At 49.3% G+C, this 25,459-nt stretch overlaps 1 protein-coding gene and 1 long non-coding RNA gene across 5 annotated transcripts in view; one reads left to right on the forward strand and one right to left on the reverse strand.

Moving 5' to 3' along the window:
* Window positions 1–23,938, forward strand: LOC123384336. The gene is made up of 2 exons (XR_006595265.1): window positions 1–115; window positions 23,459–23,938. It is a non-coding gene; the product is annotated as an uncharacterized LOC123384336 (long non-coding RNA).
* The window catches only part of CA3H20orf96 (chromosome A3 C20orf96 homolog), a 24,590-nt gene continuing 15,927 nt past the window's right edge, over window positions 16,797–25,459 (reverse strand). For 3 of the 4 annotated variants that reach the window (XM_023251364.2, XM_045053776.1, XM_023251366.2), the window contains 7 exons: window positions 24,287–24,445; window positions 21,392–21,491; window positions 20,536–20,693; window positions 20,349–20,450; window positions 20,103–20,189; window positions 19,335–19,453; window positions 16,797–17,993 (listed from right to left, as the gene is read on the reverse strand). In XM_023251364.2, coding sequence (XP_023107132.2) covers window positions 17,933–17,993; window positions 19,335–19,453; window positions 20,103–20,189; window positions 20,349–20,450; window positions 20,536–20,693; window positions 21,392–21,491; window positions 24,287–24,445 — 786 coding nt within the window. In that variant the 3' untranslated portion in view covers window positions 16,797–17,932. The remainder of the gene's footprint in view (window positions 17,994–19,334; window positions 19,454–20,102; window positions 20,190–20,348; window positions 20,451–20,535; window positions 20,694–21,391; window positions 21,492–24,286; window positions 24,446–25,459) is intronic. The other variant, XR_002741009.2, reaches the window with a different exon arrangement.

The following is a 25,459-nucleotide window of genomic DNA, read 5'->3' on the forward strand; positions in this document are numbered from 1 at the left end:
CACAGCCGGAGCCATTTTCAAGGACACAGCCTTGAGAGAGCGCTGTGTTGATGAGACCGTCAGAAATGGAGCCTTTGCGGAACCCATTAAGGCTCTCGAGACAAGCCTCTCGTAGGTAAGTTCCCTCGCTCATTGAACCAGCCACCCATCTGGGGGCGGATCTGCCCCCTTCTTGGGTCTCTCCCTGCCCTCTGGGTTCCGGGCGGTTCCAGATCTACGCCCCCCCCCCCCACCTCAAATTCCCCAGTTTGGGAACTAACACCTGTGAATCTTGGAGGGACACAAATATTCAGTCTGTAGCACTCAGTTTTGGAATTTTTTTTTTTTTTAATATTTACTTGGGAGCGAGCGCAAGTGGGGGAGAGGCAGAGAGAGAACAGAGGATCTGAAGCAGCCTCTGCGCTGACAGGCTGACAGCATCGAGCCCAATGTGGGGCTGGAACTGACCAGCAGCCAGATCGTGACCTGAGCCCAAGTCCAGGTTCAACGACTGAGCTACCCAGGTGCCCCTGGAATTTCAGTACTTAATTTTACCAATTAGCAAAAAGCACAATTGACAGTTATCATTGCTTTGAGAAAATGAATATAGACGTGCTTCGATTCTTTTATAACGATGCATTGGTTAGAGAACGTCAAAACTTTTGAAAATAGAGATGGCACGTTTTATTCTGTTTTTTTAATTTGCTTTTCACACGAAAGCAAAACTGCCGATAACATTTTAATTTCCTTTGCCTTTCTATAAAGCATGAGCTCTCTTTCCATTACCTATAATGTCATATAAACTGGGGTTTCGTGATAGGCAAAATTCTAACATTACTCCCACCCCCAGATTCCTGTCCCCTGCTAATTCAATCAAACACCGATCAAAGTCCAGCTATGAAGGGATTGTGCAGATATAATAGAAGTCTCAAATCAAAGTGGGCCTTAATATACAGAGGTTATCCATATAGGTCTGACCAAATCAGGTGAGGCCTTCAGAAGCAGTTTTCCCTGGCTGGCATGAATAATGAATTACTACTTGGTTCAAATATAAAAATACTGGGGCACCTGGGTGGCTCAGTTGGTAGAGCCTCGGACTCTTGATCTCGGCTCAGGTCTTGATCACTCCAGTGTGGAGCCTACGTATGTCTATATCTATATTTATATCTATATCTATATCTATATATCTATATCTATATCTATATATCTATATCTGTATATCTATATCTATATCTATGTCTCTACACCCAGGTTATACTATAAAATTATGTGGACTAAAATTTACTAAAATTGAGTAGATATAACAACATACAGTGTAATAATAGTTTCAGGTGTACAATATAATGAGTCATCAATTCCATATATCATCACCCAGCGCTCATCACAAGTGACCCCCTAATCCCCATCACCTATTTTACCCATCCCTCCCCACCCGCCTCTCCCCTCTGGTAACCACCCCATCGTTCTCTATAGTTAGAGTCTGTTTCTTGGTTTGTCTTTCTCCCTCGCTTTTTTTTTTCTTTGTTCGTTTGTTTTGCTTTATTTCTTAAATTCCATATATGAGTGAGATCATATGGTATTTGTCTCTCTCTGACTTCTTTCACTTAGAATTATACTCTCTAGTTCCATCCATGTCATTGAAAATGGCAAGATTTCGTTCTTTTTTGCGGCTGAATAGTATTCCATTGTGTGTATGTATATAAATATGAATAATAATTAGATAGCAGGAGATAGACATTATAGGTCACATTCTGAAGATGATACCAATATACATATATGTGTGTGCATATATATCACATCTTGTTTATTCATCTATTGAGAGACACTTAAGCTGTTTCCATAATTTGTCTATTGAATTCGCGTTTTTGTATTTTTTGGATAAATACCCAGTAGTGTAATTACTGGATCATAGGGTAGTTCTATTTTTAACTTTTTTTTTAATGTTTATTTATTTTTGAGACAGAGAGAGACAGAGCATGAACAGGGGAGGGGCAGAGAGAGAGGAAGACACAGAATCGGAAACAGGCTCCAGGCTCCGAGCTGTCAGCACAGAGCCCGACACGGGGCTCCAACTCACGGACTGCGAGATCGTGACCTGAGTTGAAGTCAGACGCTCAACCGACTGAGCCACCCAGGCGCCCGGGTCTATTGTTTTCTTCAAATGGATCTGTTACCCATGCATGATTTGGTCACTTCATGCATCGGTCATTTGGAAAATACTGGTTCACTGAGTTACCAAATCTTTCACATTTTTACATATTTCATTATACAATAGCAAAACATCATTTTCTCTTAGGGTTCCTGGACCCAATTCCAATATGGGGGGTAGGGGTGTTTCCCATACACACAACGTCAAACAACGCTCAGACACCAGCCTAGAATCGAAAAATTCAACTTCACTCTGACACTGTCTCTCCAGAGATAGCAGATTCCACAGGCTAAGGGTTCCGTCCTACAAGCCTGTCCCCCACCCCCGCCTCAATGCCTGGCGCCAACCCCAGGCTATTCCCCTTGCTTCTGACTGACAAGGTACAGGTTGGAGGTCCCAACAACCTCCTCTTTAGGTCTGATTAGTTTGCAAGAGTCTCTCACAGAACTCAGGGGAACACTCACTTAATGTGGAAACTGCCACATGAAGGGACACATAGGCCAAGGTTCCAAACAAGGGAGCTTCTGTCCTCCTGGAGTACGGGGTCCAACTCAATGGCATGTGAAAGCTTTCCCCAAAAAAGACCAAAAAGCTGTCCCCTTGGGTCTTATGGAGGCTTTATTACATAGTCCTGATTGACTAAGTCATTGACCAATGGCTGATTTAACCTCCAGCCCCTCTCCCCTAACCCTAGGATGGGAGGTGGGGGGATTTGGAAATCCCAACCCCTTAATTGCTGGGTGGGTTCCCTTGGCAACCAGCCCCGACCCTTGGCCCTTGGGTAGAATCCAAAAGTCGCCTCATTAACATAAGAAAAGACACCTTTATCACTCTCCACCCTTAGGAAATTCCAAGGGTTTGGGAAGCTGTGAGCCCGGATCTACAGGCAAAGACCAAATATGTAGTTCTTTTTTTTTTTTTTTTAATTTTTTTAACATTTTATTTATTTTTGAGACAGAGAGAGACAGAACATGAACGGGGGAGGGGCAGAGAGAGAGGGAGACACAGAATCGGAAGCAGGCACCAGGCTCTGAGCCATCAGCCTAGAGCCCGACGCGGGGCTCGAACTCACGGACGGCGAGATCGCGACCTGAGCTGAAGTCGGACGTTTAACCGACTGAGCCACCCAGGCGCCCCTGTAGTTCTTATAAATCACAATGACGCACATTCTTGTTAATACCATACCAAAGTCTGGATAACCAGGATTTGCCTATAAGTCATTCATCCAAATTAAAATGGTGTTTCACGAAGAGTGGCTCACAATTCAGCGGCACAAGTGTTTTTTTCCTTGAGACGCCATTATACTTCCAAACTGCTTTAGATGTACTTCCCGCTTCATCATACAGAAGATGAAAAAGAATGTGTTCTGTACGGAAGAAAAAAATTCTTCCTCTATCCTCCAAGGTCTTCCAGCCAACCCAGAATTAAATTTACAGAAGACAAGTGAACAGGAGGAAAAAAAAAAACCGAGATTCTGTTAGATGTGCACAGAAGCCCAAGAGTGAGCCCTAAAGAAATGACCAAGGCAGGCACTTTTTATACATTTTGGGCAATAAATCTGTGACGAATTGACAGGATATAGAAAACAGGTGTTTGGGAGCTTTAATTCGTAGAGAATTCTAAGCAGAGTGTAGGCTGGGGTAGTAAATTTGAAAAAATAAAATGTGCTGCTAAGCTTTCTCTCCTTTGAAGTCCCTGCCTCTGAGGATGAAGATGTCTTTTAACTTTCTAGTACAGGGATGGTACCTTTCACAGGGAAAGACTGGTTTCCTGCTTTCAAGGGGACAGAGAACAGCCTGAGCGTCCCTGCGCTGTGTAACTTTTATTATCACGTAACTTTTTTTTTAATGTTTATTTATTTTTGAGAGACAGAGTGTGAGCGGGGGAGGGGCAGAGAGAGAGAGAGAAAGACCCAGAATCTGAAGAGGCTCCAGGCTCTGAGCCGTCAGCACAGAGCCCTACGCGGGGCTCGAACTCACAAGCGGCGAGATCATGACCTGAGCCGAAGTCGGACGCTCCACCCAGGGGCCCCATTATCACGTAACTTTAATTTCAAACAATCAGGGTACCAAAATGGCACGTGTGGGAGCAGCCTGCCCTTGGTGCCTCTAGGCCTCATGGGATGAAATTTGATCAAAATTCTGATTGTCATTAAGGACATTCTTAAGTACAGCTAGGTTTTTGTTGTGGTGGTGGTTGCTGTTCCTTTGGGTGTATTGTTTGCTCGTTTTATTTTACTGTAAATCCAAGGTGAGGAAGAACAGCTCGGGGGGCCACCACCTTGGTTCATGCTAGGGGGCCAACAGTTTTACCCACGACTGCTTGTGAACCAGGCGTGCAAATGCCAACACGGCGAATAAATAAAATAAAAATAAAAATAAAAATAAAAATAAAATAAAATAAATAAAAATAAAAATAAAATAAAAATAAAAATAAAAAAATAAATATAAATATAAATACAAATACAAATACAAAAAAAATAGAATAAAAATAAAAAAACCAATTGCCTTTGTGTCGATAGGAAAATAGTTTGGCCACCCCCTGAGGACCACCTTAAGCGGTTCTGGAGGCCCCTAGGAGTCCACTGACCACATCTGAGGACAGCTGGGCTAGGGTGCTTACTGCTGCGGTTAGAGCAAGCAGGAAATCTCAATGGTCTTAAAGAAAAAAAACTTCTTTCTTGCTCATGCTACCTGACCATCACATGTCAATGGGGTGCTCTGCTCCTCGTTGTCCCCAGGACCCAGGCTGGCTGCTAATATTCCCAGCCACCGTTCCGGAAGGAAAAGAAACCCTGCAGGCCCTCACACTGGCAGTTATATGCTCCAGTTCTCAAGTGACAGCAGCCACTTCTTACAGTTCATTGGTCAGAATTAGTCCCATGGTGGGGCGCCTGGGTGGCTCAGTCGGTTAAGCGGCCGACTTCGGCTCAGGTCATGATCTCAGGGTTTGTGAGTCCGAGCCCCGCGTCGGGGCTCTGTGCTGACAGCTCAGGGCCTGGAGCCTGCTTCAGATTCTGTCTCCATCTCTCTCTCTCTCTCTCTCTCTCTCTCTCTCTCTCTGCTCCTCCCCTGCTCATGCTCTGTCTCTCTCTCAAAAAAAATAAATAAAGATTAAAAAAAAAGAAGAAGAATTAGTCCCATGGTTCCATCCAGCCGCAAGGGGACAAAGAAAGAAAAACCTACCATGGACCCAGAAGCAACAATAATTACTACCACAAAGTTCATACACCAAAGTCTTGGAAATTATAAAACATAAAAATTAAAATAATGTTTTGAGCTTTAGATTGTAAAGACGTGGAATTTATTACAGAGTTGTGTCTGAAAACTTGGGGGCTGTAAAAACGGTAGATAGAAACAGAAGGTGGGAAACCTTCTTTATTTACTTAAATTACTTATATTAAGTAATTTAAATCCAGCTTCATATAATAGAAATTATTATTAAATCCAGCTTCATATAAATCCAGCTTCATATAATAGAAAAACCCAAAAGGGTTTAAGCAATATAGAAGTTTATTCCTCTTGGGGATCCTGGGTGGTTAATTCAGTTAAGCATCTGACTTTGGCTCAGGTCATGATCTCAAGGTTCGTGGGTTTGAGCCCCACATCAAGCTCTGTGCTGACAGCTCGGAACCTGGAACCTGCTTCAGATTTTGTGTCTCCCTCTCTCTCTCTGTCCTTCCCTCACTTGTGCTCTCTCTCTCTCTCTCAAAAATAAATAAACTTTAAAAAAATTTTTTTTATTATTTTTTAATTTTTTTTTTTAGTTTATTCCTCTCACGCAAAAGACTTTTGTAGAAAGTAATTCAGGCGAGGGGCACCTGGGTGGCCTAGTCGGTTAAGTGTCTAACTTTGGCTCAGGTCATGATCTCGCAGATCTTGAGTTCCAGCCCCATGTCGGGCTCTGTGCTGACAGCAAGGGGCCCGGAGCCTGCTTCGGATTCTGTGTCTACTTCTGTCTCTGCCCCTCCCGCACTCACAGTCTGCCTGTCTATCTCTCTCTCAAAAATAAATAAACATTAAAAAATTTAAAAAAAATTTTTTTGAAGTAGTTCAGGAGTTGGTTTGACAGGCCCACTATGTCATCATCAACCCAGATTGCTAATTTGCTGCTTCACCATCCCTAGTGAATAGCCTCCATACTCAAGGTCACCTCATGGCACAAAGTGGGTGCTGGGCCTCCAGCCATCATGCTTTTGTTTCAGAGAACAGAAGGAATGGGTGAGGACAAAAGGATCCTCGTCCTTAGGCAACTTTCCCAAAAGTCCCACACAACACTTCTGCTTACATACCAGTGGCCAGAACTTAGTCTCATGGCCACACCATCTTTAAGGGAAGCTAGAAAATGTTATCTTTATTCCCAGAGGCAATGAGTCTTTAAAATTTGGGGTTCTGTTAGTAAAAAAGAAACTTCTAGAAAGAATGATGGATAGGTGAAATAGAAATAGTACCTTAATACACTTTAAATATATACAATTATATTTGCCAATTATTCCTCAATAAAGTTGGAAAAAATTGAAAGCAAGATCTTGAAGAGACATTTGCACACCAATTTTCACAGCAGCACTATTCACAATAGCCAAAAGGTGGAACCAACCCATACGTCCACTAACAGACGAATGGGAAAACAAAATGTGGCATAATTGTCCGATGGAATATTACTCAGCCCTAAAAAGGAAGGAAATTCTGAGTGATGTTACAACATGGATGAACCTGGAGGATGCTGTGCTGTATGAAAAAAAAAGTCAGTTGCAGAAAAGACAAATACTGTGTGATTCCACTGAACTGAACTACCAAGAATACCCCAATTCAGGAAAACAATAAGAGTGGCTTTTGCCAGGGACTGGGGAACAGGAAAATGGAGAGCTGAGATTGAACGGGTATAATTTTAGTTGTATAAATTGAAAAGGTTCTGAAGATTAGTTGCACCACAATGTATGCATTCTTAAAACCACTAAATGCTACATTTGGAAATGGTTAAGACCGGGGGCAGTGGAGGGGGGTTGCTGCCTAGATGGCTCAGTCGGTTGAGCATCCGACTTGGGCTCAGGTCATGATCTCACCATTCATGGGTTCAAGCCCCGCATCAGGTTCTGTGCTGACAGCTCAGAGCCTGGAGCCTGCTTTGGATTCTGTGTTTCCCTCTCTCTCTGCCCCTCCCCCAATAGTTCTCTCTCTCTCTCTCTCTCTCTCTCTCTCTCAAAATTAAATTAATAAATAAATAAGCATATAAAAGAAAGAAATGGTTAAGATGGTAAATTTTATGTGTTTTTTTACCACAATTTAAAAACACCAAATTCCTAATAAAAAAAAAGAGAGAAATATATCATGAAAATAAGATGGGTGGATGGCTGGATGGGAAGATGGACAGATGGACAGACATGTGATGAGGCAAGTATGGCACATTGTTAAGAGTAGAATCTAGGTGGTGGGGAAAGGGTATTCTTTCCACTTTGTGTTTGAAATGTTTCATAAGAAAACTTTGGGGAAATGAGTCTGCTATGAAATGGAGACTGGGAATGGACTAACCACTTACGTTTTTTCTCGTCCAAGAGTATCTCTTCCTTTCAAGTCAGAGGGAGTTTGAAGCTCTCCCGAGGCACTTAGCATGCTTTCCCTCTGCCTCCTGGGTAGCTGCCTTTGATCACTATCCCCTAAACCTTCTTAAAAAAAATTTTTTTTTAATGTTTATTTATTATTGAGAGACAGAGAGACACAGAGCAGGAGCATGGGAGGGGCAGAGAGAGAGGGAGACACAGAATCCGAAGCAGGCTCCAGGCTCTGAGCTGTCAGCACAGAGCCCGACTCAGGGCTTGAACTCACAAACCGCGAGATCATGACCTGAGGTGAAGTCGGACGCCAGTCGGACCAAATGAGCCACCCAGGCGCCCCCTGCCCCGCCAAACCTTCTTTAATTTGAAGATGTCATGGCTGCCGGGAAGGAGGAAAAGATGTCTGCTGAGTCCCTCCCGTGTATCGTACAGATAGTAAGAAATTTCCCCCTCCTGGCGGCATTCAACCTCTCCCTGGTCCCGTCCTTGGAGCCATTTTTACTTAGACAAAGGGCCCCTCTAAGAAGGATCCAACTCATGAACTGTGAACAAAGTGCATCCGCCTTGATATTTTTAGCGGAAAACGTTGGGCCTAATTTTAGCACCTGTATTTGGGCTCTTTCGCTAGTAAATAACTTTTTTAATTTGTCATGAATGTGAAAAAGCTGGGTTCACTAGAGCAATGCAGACCAGAAGAGAATGTTCCAGTAGTTATTCATGCGCCTCTCCCACAGCATCATTTCTCAGTCAGATAACAGGATGAAAGAAGCAGATGTGACATTTCTCCATGTTCGTGCCTTTAATCATCACGCTGTGTGTCCTGAGGCTATGAAACATAATACAGAAATGCATTCGTCTTCATGGAATCAGATGGCAGAAATGCAGGCTGGTGGCATAAAGCTGATGAAGAATGCATTCAGCTGCTTCTGCAAATCAAAAAATGGCGGGGGGGGGGGTTGGTGGTGGGATTTAAGGAATCTGAGATTCAACTTAATGGACCGCAGTCGGTACAAGATACATAATTCGCGGGACCCAGTGCAAAATAAAAATATGAGGTCACTTGTTCCAAAATTATTAAGAATTTCAAGACAGCTACCATAGAATATTAAACCAAGCAGAGAGTTCTTCTGAGTATAGGGACCTGTGTGACTGCACAAATCACACACCCATCAAGCCACCCCTGCCTCCCATGGTAAATCAGGTGATTATTTTTAGTGATGCGACAGAACATCAGAATAATTTGAACTCGAAGCTGATGGAGGATGAGAATTGTTCATTTCTTCAAGGCAGTGCTGATATTCCCATTGAGTGAGGCGTGCCAACTGAGCAAATAAAAACATTTAGGGTCTGCATTATTTCCCACTACCGAGCTGCCCCAACCTTGCTGGAGTGGGCACCTGGCACAGACAGAGTAGGCATACAATATTTCTTTTTTTTTTTTTAATTTTTTTCAACGTTTTTTTTTTATTTATTTTTGGGACAGAGAGAGACAGAGCATGAACAGGGGAGGGGCCAAGAGAGAGAGACACACAGAATCGGAAACAGACTCCAGGCTCTGAGCCATCAGCCCAGAGCCTGACGCGGGGCTCGAACTCACGGACTGCAAGATCGTGACCTGGCTGAAGTCGGACGCTTAACCGACTGCGCCACCCAGGCGCCCCTACAATATTTCTTTAAGTAGGCTCCACGCTCAAACTCCAGACCCCGGATCAAGAGTCCCACACTCCATTGAGACTGAGCCAGCCAGGGGTCCCGAGGTGTGCAATACTGATTGACTTAATCACAGATTTTAACAGCCCTGAAGCCACATTTCCAGAATTCATGCATGTATTTTGATAAGTAAGAATTCTATTTTAAGCTCCTGCATCTTCCTTTTCCTAAGAGGGTGAACATTAGAAAGTGCTGTTAACGAGACATCTGTCCTTTCTTGATGTATTTCAAAGTCAATTCCAGGCTTCCATACAAAAAGGAGCCATTTGGGGCGCCTGGGTGGCGCAGTCGGTTAAGCGTCCGACTTCAGCCAGGTCACAATCTTGCGGTCCGTGAGTTCGAGCCCCGCGTCAGGCTCTGGGCTGATGGCTCAGAGCCTGGAGCCTGCTTCCGATTCTGTGTCTCCCTCTCTCTCTGCCCCTCCCCCGTTCATGCTCTCTCTCTCTCTCTCTCTCTCTCTCTGTCCCAAAAATAAATAAAAGTTGAAAAAAAAAATTAAAAAAAAAAAACAAAAAGGAGCCATTTAGTTACATATCAGTCAACGCTCTTCAGGCAATTTATTGGCTCACCCAACCGAAAGACCAGGGACAATCATCAAAGCTGTTTGTGAGGGGTCACGTGATGTCATTAGAACCTGTCTTCTTTCCCCTCCAGTGGTAATATGCTACCTCCTGCTGCCGTGGATTCATTGATAGCTGTATATTCATACTGCTCTCAACCAACTGCAATTACACATCAACTCCAATAAGAAGTCCAGGAGGAAAGAGATTTCACTACCCCAGCAGCACAAATAGAAGTCCAAGACCCGAGCCTCAGTAGACCCGACTGACCCTACTTAGATCTTGTGCCCATCTCTAAATCAATCAGTGGCTGGGGGATGGGACCCTCTGATTGTCTTGGTCACAAATCTCACCCCCGAATCCAGAAATAGAGCCAGCCTCTGCAGGGATTGGGGTGGATTCCCCAAAAGGAAGTTTTGGAGTTGTTATTACAGGAAGTAGAGTAGCTTCCTGCTTGTCCATCACAAGCAGAAAGCAAGCTATCCCGACCACGAAGATACTGTGTCCCCGGAAACTTAGAGAAGAGATATGGAGTCATGAAACAGCCTGAAATTTCTGGCTGTGGGTTTTTTTTTTAATATGTATTTATTTTGAGAGAGAGAGAGCGCAAGCAGGGGAGGGGCAGAGAGAGAGGAGGACCCAGAATCTGAAGCGGGCTCCAGGCTCCGAGCTGTCAGCACAGAGCCCAATATGGGGCTCGAACCCACAAACCATGAGATCATGACCTGAGCCGAAGTCGGACGCTCAACCGACTGAGCCACCCAGGCACCCCTGTGGGTTTTTTTTTTTTAAGTTTATTTATTTATTTTGAAAGAGAGGGAAAGAAAAAGAGAGAGTGTAAGCAGGGGAGGGGCAGAGAGAGAAGGAGAGAGAATCCCAAGAATGCTCTGCACTGTCAGCACGGAGCCCCACGTGTGGGGCTCGATCTCATGAATCACAAGATCATGATCTGAGCCAAAATAAAGAGTCAGACTTTTAACTGACCGAGCCACCCAGGCGCCCCACTGGCTGTGTTTCAGTGTTCTGGGCCACAGGTCCATTTGAGTCTCTGAAAGCATCTTTTTTTTTCTCCATTAAACAACTGAAATTAAAGCTGAGAGCCAGCATTAGGTACATGTATCTAGAGTCAAACTGAGATGCTCCATGATGAAATACACCCTTGCAGTTCTCAAAACTGGCTCAGGACAGTGAGTGTATTCAGATTTTTTTTTTAATTTAGAATTGTTTTTACTGTAAACATTTTTAAAGGTTTTTTTTTTATGTTTATTTATTTTTGAGAGAGAGAGACAGAGTGCAAACAGGGGAAGGGCAGAGAGCGAGGGAGACACAGAATCTGAAGCAGGCTCCAGGCTCTGAGCTGATGCTTAACCGACTGAGTCACCCAGGCGCCCCTATTGTCAACATTTAAAAAGAGAAGATTGGGGGCGCCTGGGTGGCGCAGTCGGTTAAAGCGTCCGACTTCAGCCAGGTCACGATCTCGCGGTCTGGGAGTTCGAGCCCCACGTTGGGCTCTGGGCTGATGATGGCTCAGAGCCTGGAGCCTGTTTCCAATTCTGTGTCTCCCTCTCTCTCTGCCCCTCCCCCGTTCATGCTCTGTCTCTCTCTGTCCCAAAAATAAAATAAACGTTGAAAAAATAAATAAATAAATAAATAAATAAAAATAAAATAAAAAGAGAAGATTGTTCAGTCAATGTTATACCAGTATTCTCTCAGTTGTTCGAAAGGACCCTGCCCATAACTATGCACATCTACATTAAACTTATGTAAATAGCTACTTAGACACTGAATCTATATTTTTCATGTGCTTCTACTAAAAAGAATCTACGCAGCCCTAAGATATCACCTAGTAATAACCAAACCACTGTCTTAAGCCGTGAGAGCTTGTATTTGTTGCCTTTGCATCTTGCACCATCTCCCCTACTTAACCCTCTACGCAAATTCTAATTTGCCTAAGACAGAACTTTGCGGAAATTCCATGAGTACAAGGGCCCATTCAGGGCTAGTCACAATGATGCACTTTCATGGGAAATGGAGGTAATTGAACCCTGCTCAGGTGGGGTGGGCACGAGTTGCTGTTGCATTTTTTTTAAAGATTTTACTTTTAAGTCCTCTCTACACCCAACACGGGGTTTGAACTCACGACCCCGAGATCAAGAGTTGCATGCACCAACCACTGAGCCAGCCAGGCGTCCCTAGTTGCTGCTGCATTTTTTCTTTCTTTTCTTTTCTTTTCTTTTCTTTTTTCTTTTCTTTTCTTTTCTTTTCTTTCTTTTTTTTTTTTTTTGTGTGTGTGTGTGAATGCTACTGAATTATTTTGTTGTTTGTTAATTTTTTTTAAGTTTACTTATTTATTTTGAGAGAAACAGAGACACCGCGAGTGGGGGAGGGTCAGTGAGAGAAGCCCAAGCAGGCTCCACAGCACTGTCAGCGCAGAGCCCGTCGCAGGGCTCAAACTTATGAAACCACAAGATCATGACCTGAGTCGAAACCAAGTTGTGAGCTTACCCGACTGAGCCACCCAGGCGCCCCTATGCGGCTGCATTCTTTTTTTTTTTTTTTTAATGTTTATTTATTTTTGAGAGAGAGACAGAATGCGAGTGGGTTAGGGGCAGAGAGAGAGGGAGACACAGAATCCGAAGCAGGCTCCAGGCTCCCAGCTGTCAGCACAGAGCCCGACGCGGGGCTCGAACTCGACAACCGTGAGATCATGACCGAGCTGAAGTCGGCCGCTCAACCGTCTAAACCACGCAAGCGCCCCAACGCGGCTGCATTCTTAAGAGACGATTTGCAGGTTCAAGCCAACCAGTAAAAAAAAACGCTGCACAAAAAGATTGTGCAATGTTTAACCCAGGGACACGCCTGCGTGACGATAAAAGGTGACGTGGAGGTTACAGACGTCCTGTTTGTCGCCTCAGCGCAATGGGAGGGTGTGGCCAAGCACCCAGGTCCTGCCATCCGAAGCTCACAGAGGAGCGATAGTTTTATAATGCGGTTTGCCTTATACTCCTTTTTGCCTCTTCATTGGAGCCTTTTCCCTGGGTTGGGGCTCTGTTTCCGTGACGATGCAAGTGTCACTGCTGAAACCTAGCTTTACGAATAGCAGGGCCAGTTCACTCGTTCAGTAATTTGATAAGTATTTGTTGAGCATCAACTGTGTGCCAGGCGCTGCGCCCCACACCAGGGGTAGCCATAAACCAGAATGACAAATTGCTTATCCTCTTGCTGCTTACCTTATAGCTGGGGGACTCAGACCACAGATATAAAAAGAAGTAAATGAATGTGTTAATGTCCGGCAGTAGTCGGTGCTATAAAGAAAATAAAATGATAGATAAATTAATTAGAATAAAATAGAACGATGTGATGGGCAAGGAGAACCACCTTAGAAATTGCGGTCAGGCAAGACCTCTCTGAGAAAGGAAATTTGAACTACCACCGCATGATAAGACGGAGAGAAGAGCATTCAGACCAGGGGCCCTGCCAGCGCAAAGGCTGAGCGGGAAATCAGCCTGTTTGACGGAGGCAAGGAAAGTGGGACTAGAAATCGGGACCGGAGAAGACTAGGAAGGGGTGAGGCTGGATGCATGGAGCAGGCAATGGCAACAGGCACATAACCGAGGTCTCCCCCTCGCCACTCTCACGGTCCAGATGATCATCTGCAATTGCGAACTCTAGGATAACACGCGCCACTGGCGAGTTACAAACCGGCCATCCACTCCGAGGGAGCCGGCCCTGAAGGTTAATTTTTATTGGCCTTTTACCGCCATCTGCTGGCGATATCCGGTATGCCCACGCCACGGTCGATCCTCACCGGCTTACTGCGAACCAGCGGTCCTCGGGGTAGGACCCTACCCTTCAGGGCCTTACCAAATCCCTCCTAATTCCTGCCCGTCACCTAAACTAGAACCTGTTGAAGGTGAAGCCTGGTTTCTTCTTCCTGTTGATAGTAAAAGGGAGAGAAGAGAGATAAAGCGAGGGAAAAAGCTGTCAACCCAAAAGCAACCAGGACTTGCTTGGTTTGGGAAATACACCGGGCAATGACGAAGGATACATTAAGAGATTCACCGTAAGGAAAACATGTTCTAGGGAAAACGCTAAGCGTTTTTGTCTGTAGGGGCGCCTGGGTGGCTCAGTCAAGCGTCCGACTCTTGATTTCGGCTCAGGTCATGATCTTGAGGTTCGTGACTTCCAGCCCCGCCTCGGGTCCCTGTGCTGACAGTGCAGAGCCTGCTTGGGATTCTTTGTCTCCCCCTCTCTCTGCCTCTCCCCCACTCATGACGTCTCTCTTTCTTTCAAATAAACTTAAAAAAAAAAAAAAGACGGTTTGGGGCTGTACAATGGTTGTACAAACTTTTGCTAATAAATACCTCAGGAAGATCAAAAGTTCAAAGTACTCAGTCACACAAAAGGCTCTTTGAAATAAGCCCATGAAAGATGCTCAACATCATTAGTGGTCAGACAAACACAAATCAAAATCACAATGAAATATCACTTTACACCCATTAGAATTTTTTTTTTTTTTTTTTTTGAGAGAAAGAGCCTGGGCAGGGTAGAGGGGCAGAGTGAGAGAGAATCTTTTTTATTTTTATTTTTTCTAATGTTTATTTATTTCTTGAGAGACAGAGTGTGAGCGGGGGAGGGGCAGAGAGAGAGGGAGACACAGAATCCGAAGCAGGCTCCGGGCTCTGAGCCATCAGCCCAGAGCCCCACGCCGGGCTCGAACTCACAGACTGCAAGATAATTACCTGAGCCGAAGTCGGGACACTCAACCAACTGAGCCACCCAGGTGCCGAGAGAGAGAGAGAGAGAGAGAGAGAGAGAGAAAGAGAGAGAGAGAGAGAGAGAAAGAGAGAGAGAGAGAGAGAGAGAGAGAGAGAGAGAGAATCTTAAGCAGCCTCCACGCTCAGTGCGGAACCCCATGCAGGGCTTGATCCCATGAACCTAGGATCGTGATCCGAGCCAAAAAACCCATGTGATTTTTTAGGCCATAGGCCATTACGAAGGCTTTCCCTGGTAGGCCTCCCCGGGGAAAGTTCTCCCCCCACCAGCCTCGTTGCCCCGCCAGTGCACCGCAGTCTCTGAATGGGGAGCAACTAAGGACTCAGCCACCAAGGCCCTCCTCGGGTACCTCTGCCAAGGCCTCCGTATCAGGGGGGAGGGGAACCCCTGAAGATACTTGTCTCCAGTCTGCCTCAGGACCCAGCACTTACTTTCCTTCTCGTAGCCCCTCCCATTCTCCCTTCCCCATCTCAACCCCTTGGGGGGGAGGGGCAGGGGGTGTGGCAGATTCACAAAACTCCAGGAGCCTTTCCTTCAGGCCTCCCTCAGCAGCAAAACCACCCCCAGGCACTGATCCACCTGACCAAGTGGGCCATTCCGTGGGGAAAATGCAACAGGGCGGATGTGGGCACTTTCTCTGGCTTAGCCTCTTCCTTGCACTGGGTAAGCAACGAAAGGCTTGACTGTCACATTAGTTGTGACTTAACCGGCTGTTGGGACACCTCAGCTCTCCGGCTCAGCTGAGCTCCTGACGGTACAGTGGTTAAGTGAGAGTGACCGGTCTCTACCACTGATTAGCCTGGTGACTTTGGAAAAATCCCTTTGCCCCTTCACATATTGGGTTCTTCCTCTGTACAATGGAAAATGCTAACACCACGTACCTCATAGGGTTGATAGAGTTAAGTGCTAGCTAAGTGTTTGTTCGGATTATGTTCAACACTGTCCATTTCCGGGGCACCGGGCTGGCTCAGTCGGTGGAGTATGCAACTCTTGATCTCGGGGTTGTGAGTTCAAGCCCCACGTTAGGTATAGAGATTACTTAAAAAAAAAAGAATTTAATGTTTATTTATTTTTGAGAGAGAGAGAGAAAGAGCGCAAGCAAGGGAGGGGCAGAGAGAGAGGGAGACACAGGATCCGAAGCAGGCTCCAGGCTCTGAGCTGTCAGCACAGAGCCCGACGCGGGGCTCGAACTCACGGACCACGAGATCATGACCTGAGCCGAACCAACTGAGCCACCCAGGCGCCCCAGGTATAGAGATTACTTTTAAACAAAATCTTTAGGGGCACCTGGTGGCTCAGTCAGTTAAGTGTCCAACTTCAGTGCAGGTCATAATCTCACAGTTCGTGGGCCCGAGGCCCGGGTCGGGCTCTGTGCTGACAGCTCAGAGCCTGGAGCCTGCTTCGGATTCTGTGTCTCCTCTCTCTCTGCCTCTCCTTGCTTGTGCTGTCTCTCAAAAGCGAATAAATGTTAAAAAATAATAATAATAATTTAAAAAATAATAAAATATTAAAAAAAAACATTTTCCATTTCAATTTGGGGACCCGTGTGGTTCTGGAGGTGCCTACCGCCTTAGCCTAGGTCAAGTGCTCCACCCCAACCACCCCTCCCCTGCTCCAAGGGTGGTGTGCATGCCCTAGACTAAACCCGAAGGCATTCTCCACCTCCTTGACTGCTTCAAGGTGGGCACACCGTATAAGCCGGTCCGGTCACAGTGAAGATGGAAGACTTTGGCTGAAAATTCTGGGAGAGACACTCTTTCCAGTAGGACGTGAACAACGGATCGTAACCCCCGCCCTGCCAGGAGATGCTGGGAGCCACGCCGTGACCACAGGAGTGCCAGCCTCAGGGGGAGGAGAACACTTTGGAGAACAAAGTAGAGGAAGGCGTCCTCGCTTGATTTCCGGGTAATCAAGCCTCGCCTCACCTAGAACACTTATCTACCTGAGCCCTTTGTTGTTTAGGCCAGTTTGGTCAGGTGTTCCGTAACCTGTAGCCCAAAGTCCCTCGATAGAGTGGATCCGTGAGCAGCCAGAGTCTGGGTCCGAGGGAAGCCAAGTCTGAGGCAGAGAATAAAGTGCAGGATGTTTATTAATGGGCACCCGGGAGTCAACTGAGGAAGGGAGAGGCAGGCAGGACTGGGCAGAGGGAGAGGTCAAGCTGCGAGGCAGGCCCAAGGACTGTTTCAGTTGACCCTAGAGGGAGTTCTGGAGCCAGAACAGGCCTTTGGAGTTGTCCCAAGTGAGGCCAAGACGGCCGGGACTTTGGTATTTGCAGCCGGAGCAGTCATCGGATGTGGGAGGACAGGTGACCTTGGGTGAAGTGGCCTCTGCAGCTGAGGCAGCCCCTGAGGGTCCGACGGCCGAGGGATGTGTGCTAACAGCACTCCCAGTAACTGGAGGGAAAGTCCTTGCATGCAGGGGGTCCAGGAGCACGCGCTGGGGGCTGTGCCCAACTACGCACCTGGGTGGGTGTCACGTCCGCGCACAGCTGGGGCACAGGCAGTGGACAGACAGACAGCTGCACGAGAATAGAGATGGCCATCGGCTATGAAAGCCCAGCAACATCCCAGGTGCATCGGACTCGGGGGGTCTCCCCTCCGCCCTGGCACTGGCCTCAAAAGGTCTGGGTACAAATCCGGAGGGAAGCTGGGCTCCCACCGCACCAGGGATGCCAGGGGCGGGGCGGCCCGGAGCCACAGAGCCATCGAGACTCAGGCAGGGGGTCGGGAGCCCTTCTTGAGATGTTCTGTGCTCCCAGATACGGTCAGCACAGTTACCCACCCCTTATCTTAAGACAGTCCGTGCCTACCACATCTTCTCCAGGCCTAGCCGGAAATCTCCAAGCAAGGGAGCAAATGCAAAGCCAGCTTTATTGGTAAAAAGAAATGGCATGCTTCACTGGGAATGCACACCTGGCCCAAGCAGCTGCACCAGCCAGAAAGACTAGAGGGAGGGGGGAAGGGGGAGGGAGAGGGAGGGAAGAAAGGAGAGGAAGGTGGAAGGGAGAGAGGGAGGAAGGAAGGAGGGAGAGGAAGGGTCGGGGGAGAGAGGGAGGGAGGGAGAAAGGAAGAAAGGAAGGAAGAGAGGGAGGAAGGGAGAGAGGGCAGACCAGGGTCTGAGTGGACACGTGGCCGTGGAAGGAGACAAGTCAAGGCTCCAAGTATGGGGGAAAGAGCAGGGAGGGAAGGGTGGCCCATGGTCCGCCATCTAGAAGGGGAGCAGTTCCTCCACAGGGATGTTGAGGATGACGTCCATGTCTGGGGGGCACCTGGTAGGGAAGAGCAAAGAAGGTGTGAGAAGCCAAGCAGGGCGCCAGACTCAGCCTCCGTGGTTGGCAGGCGAACTGAGTGAGACCATGCCGGCTCGTAAAGAGCGCTCGGTAACTGACAGGCATCATTCTTTCCACACAAGTAGCCAGCGCCATGGGTTTGCATCCGCAATACATCCCCCCCGCCCCCCAGTGATCAGCACACCCACGAGGCCACACATGACACTCTGTCTCCACCCCGTCCCAACTCTCCCATCCACGTTCACGCTTTCCCTAATCTCCTGGTGCCCGCGGACGTCTTTAGACGTGACATGTCAGGCTGTCTGCAATTCACAACACTTCACAAGAAGAAGGAATGACGATGAGGCCAATATGGCAACAATATAACCGCTCCTAAAACTACACGGGCCACCGGCTATTCATCCTAATATTCTCTCTACTGTCTGTATATTTGAAATGTTTCATAATAATGGTAAAAAGAAAAAGCATCTCTAGGGGCACCAGGGCGGCTCAAGTCGGTTAAGCTTCTGACTTCGGCTCAGGTCACGATCTCGCGGTTCGTGAGTTCGAGCCCCAGGTCGGGCTCTGTGCTGACAGCTCAGAGCCTGGAGCCCGCTTCGGATTCTGTGTCTCCCTCTGTCTCTGCCGCTCCCCTCCTCGTGTTCTGTCTGTCTGTCTCTCTCTCTCTCTCAAAAATGAGTACACATTAAAAAAGAAGAAAAAGGAAACGCATCTCTATACTGGCAATACCTAAATTTCCATCGCTAGCCAGTATCCATCTCCTGAGGTCAACTGCCTACCTGAGGCCTCCTCATGGAGGTGCCCCAGGTCTTGCGCGCCATCACGGAGAGGCCAGACCTAGCAGAACCCCCAAGCTCTGCCACATAGGGCCTGACACAAGAAATGTGGCAGAGAACTGGCTTAGGAAGGAAGGAACTTCTTCCTCTGGAGCCCAGCGGTGTAACCAAGCAGAGAGGACATCCTTCTCTCCTCAGAATGTCTTCCAGGCTATTCCCTGGCGTCAACCACCCCACTCAACTGCGCCTTCCTGAACAACCAAGAAGCTTAGGGGTGCACCCACTTGGTGGGAACACAGAATCTGGGAACCAGAAGGGGGTTCCAGAGAGATGATGTAAGTCAGCTGCCCGTGCGCTGGTGGGACAAGCAGGCCCAGACGGGCGACGTCACATCTGCCACGCGGCCAGCTGCAGAGGCGAGGCGAGGCGAGACCCAGGTCTCCCCGGCCCCCTGTGCAGGGCTCTGCCTTCCCCAGGAACAGAGAGCCTCTTCAAGCACACGGCATGGCGCGTTTGAGAGACAGCTGCCAAAAAGATCACATACTTGGGTCTCCGAAGCAGAACATCCGCAAACACGGTCTCTCGGGGCTCCTGGACTTGGACCTTGAGCCGCCCCACCTCGGCCTTTAGGATGGGTATTTCCTCCTCAAACTGGCTGATAAACTGAGGACAGAGGTGCAGCAGGGGAGAGTGAGAAGCCAACATCTCCCCCAACAACAGGGAGACCGGGGCAGAATGCAGGTGCAGCGAGGACATCCAGGGAGTCGGGGCGGCTTCGTCACAGGGCTTCCTGGGCTCGCGAGTCAGTGCCAACCTCTGATGGCGCTGAAAGCGGCCAGGAGATCACGGAGAATGGCGACAGGTGGCAAAGGGGGGGCGGTACCTGGTAATGAGACTTAACGGGGGCCGGCAGCGAAGGCCACTCTCGCCGACAGTGGATGAAGGAAGACGAGAATGAAAGTTAACGCGGTGAGGTTCATTAACACGGCTAACGGGTGATGGTGAGTGACAAAAACGAGAGGATGAACAGAGGGGAACGACAGTAAAATGATGGCCGCGCAGACAATGTCTGGCGATGTTGCTAATGGGTCATCACCGGGGATGCCGGTCAACGAGGCAAGGCTGAGGCGGCACTAACCTCCTCCTACGATGAATGGCAGGTGACAGTAAGGCACTGGCTAGGAGGGAGGCCAATACCAGGGCTTGGAGACCCGAGCGCCAGATCAAGACAAGCCTGACTCCCACAGGTCCTGGGGACCGCCCACCCTTCTGCTCCCTCCCGGAGGGACCGTCACCTTCCGTGCCCACTCACTTCTCTGAACTTGCCCGTGCATCTCAGCATGTCCTGGCCATCCCGGATCTTCTGCAGAAGAGCCTCCTGATGGCGCTGCTGGTTTTTCTGTGGAGGGAGGAGAGGTCTGGCCCCCCAGTGCCTCTTACTGGGCAGCAGTGCGTGGTAGAGACCAGAGGGGGTGCAGGGGGCCTGGAGGCAGAGGACGGGGAAGAAAGCAGGGCTGGGGCAGGACCTGGATACCTACCCCAGCAGCTGGCTACTCACCACCACCAGAGATCTCAGAAGTTTTGTCTTCTTCCTCTGAAGCTGCTCAGACAAAGACTCCAGGACCTTTCTGCGCATCTCATTAAGGTCATCCAGCTCATCCTAGGGGCCAGCAGGAGGGTGTTGGCCACCAGCCCTGTCCCCAGTATGGTCCAGTATGGCGGAGTGGGGCCAAGGGCCCACCTACCTGCTGGCTGTCCTTTATCTGCTGCAGCTGGCGCACAAGGCTGGCAATCTGGACCGACTTGACAGGGTACTCGCGGTCCATGTACGTGCTCAGGAAGTTCACTTCCTTCTGGGTCTTCTCGATCGTGGCGTTCAGCTGTTCCACCTGCTGCTCCTGGTCTGGAGAGGTCAGGAGGGACAGGAGGCAGGATCCTCCCTCAAGGACCCCTCCCAGGAGAGGCGGGAGGCCCACTTACTGTGTGACCCTCGCCAAGACTGTCCCTCCCCGGACCTGTCTCCTCGTGCACCTGCTCCCAAGGCAACGGGCCCATGAAACGACCATTAAGACAAAGTCTGTCCTGCCGCCCTCCGTGGGGGTGGTGTCCCAGGGTCTGAGGCTCGCCGACACACCGCCCCTTCCCTCAGAAGCCTTCCAGTCTGCTCCGGGGAAAGAAACCACGGGCTCAACACGATCGAAGACCCGGGACCAGAGGGACCCAGCCACCGGCTCCCAGAGGGACCTTGGCAGGAAAGAGGCAAGCTGGGGCTGGATTCTGGCGCCCAGCTATCTGACCTTCGGCGGGCTACTTTCACTTCCTTTCGCTTCGGCTTTCCCATCTGTAAAATGGGTGAACGGTCCCTGCCTCACAGGGAGCCGCAGTGACCGCGAGTGCCCGTAAAGGGGAAGCCTCGCGGGGCCTCGAAGCGCCAAGTGCTCCAGAAGTAAGCCACTAAGCTCTGCATCTTAGCAATGCCACCTGCCGAACCAGGGGGAGGACGGGGCTGCTGGTTTCCAAAAGGCGGGTGCAAGGTGGGCGCCCTGCTGACCCCCCAGAAGCCAGAGAGGGGACCGGGGAGCTCGCCCCAGGGATCCTCACGCTTCATCTTGGATTCCTCCTTCTCCTCCCACTCCTTCAGTTCACACGTCAGCTGCCGCAGCTTCTTCTTGTTGGAGCACTCCAAGATGTCCACGATGGTCTGTGGGAGGGGTGGGGTCAGCTCGCCCCCCACCGTCTCCTGGCGCTGCCGAAGCATGGGCTCTCGGGGGACCCGGCACTTCCTCGGAGGAGTCCCCAGATCCAAACCCAGCCCCAGCCCCAGCAACCTGCCCAGAGGCTGGCCGACCCGCTCCACACGGTCCCCTCTACCACCCACCTCTGCCGATGGCATGGCCGCGCGCCCAGGCACCGGGCCAAACCCAGGCTGCGGTCCCCACGCCCCCTTCCTTTGAGATGTCACCGAGTGCTACAGATTTAAAACCCAACAGCCTTGGGGTGCCTGGGTGGCTCAGTCAGTTAAGCGTCTGACTTCGGCTCGGGTCAGGATCTCACGGTTCACGGGTTCGAGCCCCGCGTCGGGCTCTGTGCTGATGGCTCGGAGCCTGGAGCCTGTTTCGGATTCTGTGTCTCCCTCTCTCTCTGCTCCCCCCCTGCTCGTGATGTCTCTCTCTCTCAAAAATAAATAAACATTAAAGAAAAAAATTTTTTTAATAAATAAATAAAAGCTGACCTCATCCCTCTGCTATTTAAAACCCTCCAGTGGCTCCCCTCTGCCCTTAAATAAGGCCCAAACTCCTTAGCTAAGCTGACAAGGCCCTGGCCTGGCCTTGGGCCAACATGTGGCTCCTTGAGCTGTGTTCCGTCTCTCCACAGGCCTTGTATGCCCATTCGTTCTGCCCGGAACAGCCCTCTACCAATGAACACCTACTGCAGGTTTCAACCCAAGCATCCCTTTCTCCAGGAAGCCTTCCTGACCTTCCCATGTCTGGGTGAGAGGGCCCCTCTGGGTGAGAGGGCTCCCACATCCCCTGTCCCCACAGCAGTACACATAAATGGCTTTCTAACTGCCCGTGACCCCACGAGGAGAGCTTAATGTAGACAAAGTGCCCCACTAATCACTGTTTCCCAAGGGCCCACAGGAAGCACTCAGGATGAACGGAAAAATGTATTAATGGATCAATGCCAGAAAATCAACAATGACTTTGTCTAAGTTTAGAGAATATTCTACTAAGTTTGGGATGAATAACTCTGCAGGTCCTTGGCTTCTCTTATAGACTGAATTGTTTCCCCTCTCCCCCACCAAATTCACATGTTGAAGCCCTGCCCCCCAATATGACTGTATTTGGAGATAGGGGCTTTAAGCAGGTAATGAAGGTTAAATGAGGTCAAAAGGGTGGGGCTCTAATCCGATAAGACTAGTGAGCTTATAAGAAGAGGAAGAGAGAGCCTAAATGTCCATCAACTGACAAATGGATAAAGAAGATGTGGTTTATATATGCAACGGAATACTACTTGGCAATGAGAAAGAATGAAATCCGGCCATTTGCAGCAACGTGGATGGAACTGGAGAGTGTGATGCTAAGTGAATTAAGTCAGGCAGAGAAAGACAGATACCATATGTTTTCATTCATGTGGATCTTGAGAAACTTAACAGAAGACCATAGGGGAGGGGAAGAGAAAAAAAAAAGTTAGAGACGAAGGAGGCAAACCATAAGAGACTCTTAAACACTGAGAACAAACAGGGTTGAGGGCGGGGTGGGAGGGAGGGGAGGGTGGGTGAGGGGTATCGAGGAGGGCACCTGTTGGGATGAGCACTGGGTGTTGTACAGAAACCAATTTGACAATAAATTATATTTTAAAAAGTTAAAAATTAAAAATAAATTTTACTAAAAAAAAAAAAAAAGAGGAAGAGACGCGAGAGATCTCTCTCTCCATGTGAGCAAAGAGGAAAAGCCATCTGGGAACACAGAGAGAAAGTAGCCATTTGCACCCCGAGGAGAGAGGCCTCACCGCACCTCAACCCTCCTGGCCTCCTGATCTTGGACTTCCGGCCTCCAAAACCCTGAGAAAAAATGTCTATGTCTAAGCCCCCTGCTCTATCACATTTTGTTATGGCAGCCTGAGCAGACCAAGTTCCCAAGACTTCATTTTCTCTTCATCTCACAGGCTCCAGTGAGCTCAGTCTCTCTTCTCCCGGGGCAGACTGCGCGACCAGAGGGAACTCCAGAGAGGCTCCATGAAGGCATTTTCTCTGACTCTTCTCCAGCCCAAACTCCTGGGTCCCTGGGAACTTTCAGCTCTCTTCCGGCAGCTTCTCCAAGCCTCTCCCAGAGGAGGCGGAGGATGCCCCCTGGGTTCTCTGAAAAGCTGCTCCACCCATAGACCATAAGCGCCACCAATAGACCATAAGTGCCACCACGGGCTGAGAGCGCGGATCACAGCATGCTGGGAGGAAGCCAGACCCCTGGCGCCGGGCTGCCTGGGTTCAAATCCCAGTTGCTAGGTGGGTGTGCTTGAGGGTGACCTTGGGCAAGTTACCCAGCCTCTCTGTTCCCATTTTTTTCCGACGTAAAATAAAGATAATAGTGCCCACCCCAGGGGGTTGTTGTAAGGATTATATGAGTATATACAGAGCACTCAGTATTACACTGTGTATTTGCTGATTGGGGTGGGGACTGCAGCCGCTTTCTCTTGCACACCTACTGTGTGCCGAGTACAACCCCGCGTTTGGGGTGGGTGCTTTGTGCTCTACTTTACAGAGCTCAGAGGTTAACTCCAATTAGTGCTGGCGTTGGGATGAGCCCCCATCGGGGTCTGATTCCAAAACCCAGGGAGGTGGGGCCAAGTGTGAGAGATGCATCTGCCAGGAGGAAGCCGCTGGTGCAACCGGCCGGGAGAGGCCGGGAGAGGGCACCCGAGCGCTCAGCGGGGCGGCGCCGAGAGCTGGACGGAGGTGCACAGGGCGGAGGCGAGGGGGGTGCAGTTAGGCCTCACCGCAAGGATGTCCTGCTGCTGCAGCATCGCGCGCGCGTTCAGGGCCGAGCTGTCCTCCATGTCCTGGATGGCCTTGACCAGCTCCCAGTTGAGCGTGGTGAGGAAGACCTCATGGCTGCACAGCTCCTGGAGTGAGTTTCGCTCGTTCCTGAGCAACGTCTGCGGGCGGAGGGGAGGGCAGCGATGGGAGGCGGGGCTGCGCGGGAAGGCTGGAGCCTCCCGGAGCCGAGGGACCGCTTCCCTCCCGCCGCACGCCCGCCCCCTTGTGGTCGCGACTGGTAAATGCGACCCCATTGTCTGAGGGTCAGAGCCGCTGAACTACTTCGTCCATCCTGAAACGCCCATTTTCCCCTAGTTTTACACCTCGGAGGTGGGGGGGGGGGTGCCTCTTCCAACCGGCGGCATGCCACAATCTGACAAAATTCTGTTCGTGGGTAAATAAGATAAAGCTGCACCTTATGATCGCTGGCTTCTTTGAGTCAAGAAGATACAGTAATACCAATTGTCATAAAAATAGAAAACACCCCAGGTAGGTAAGAAGGTGGCAGAGGTGACGGGCCATGTGTGGAGACGCAGGGGAAGAAAAATCGCGGCCGTTTCTCTGCAGGCAGCTGAGCTGAATGAGTAGCGTCTCATTTCGTACATCGCCCCCCCCCCCCGGTGGAAACAACGAGGGTCTGAGAGGTTAAGGGACTTGCCTAAGGTTGCCACCAGCAGGTACACAGAATCTACAATAAGAACAGTAAGAATTGTTGGGGGCCTACTATGTGCCTCACTCCAAACATGGCACACGGTATCAGTTCATCCCCTATGGTGACTCACTCTTACTTCATTTGTTTAAACACATGCTATTTTGTTAATGTTTATTTTTGAGAGAGAGAGAGAGAGAGAGAGAGAGAGCGCGCGCACACACACACACACACACACACACACACACACACACAAACGGGGGAGGGGCAAAGGGAGGGGCGGGGGGGGGGGGGGGGACAGAGGATCCGAAGCCGGCCCTGTGCTGTCAGCTGCGAGCCCAGTCATGACCTGAGCCGAAGTCAGATGCTCAACCGCTAAGCCCCCCCAGGCACCCCCACTAACTTATTTTATTGATAAACGGAGACTCAGCCAGGTTAAGGGACTTGCCTCAAGTCACGCAGCCAGAAGGTAATGGCACCGGCA

The sequence above is a fragment of the Felis catus genome, chromosome A3, assembly GCF_018350175.1.
Source record: "Felis catus isolate Fca126 chromosome A3, F.catus_Fca126_mat1.0, whole genome shotgun sequence".
NCBI classification, from domain to species: domain Eukaryota; kingdom Metazoa; phylum Chordata; class Mammalia; order Carnivora; family Felidae; genus Felis; species Felis catus.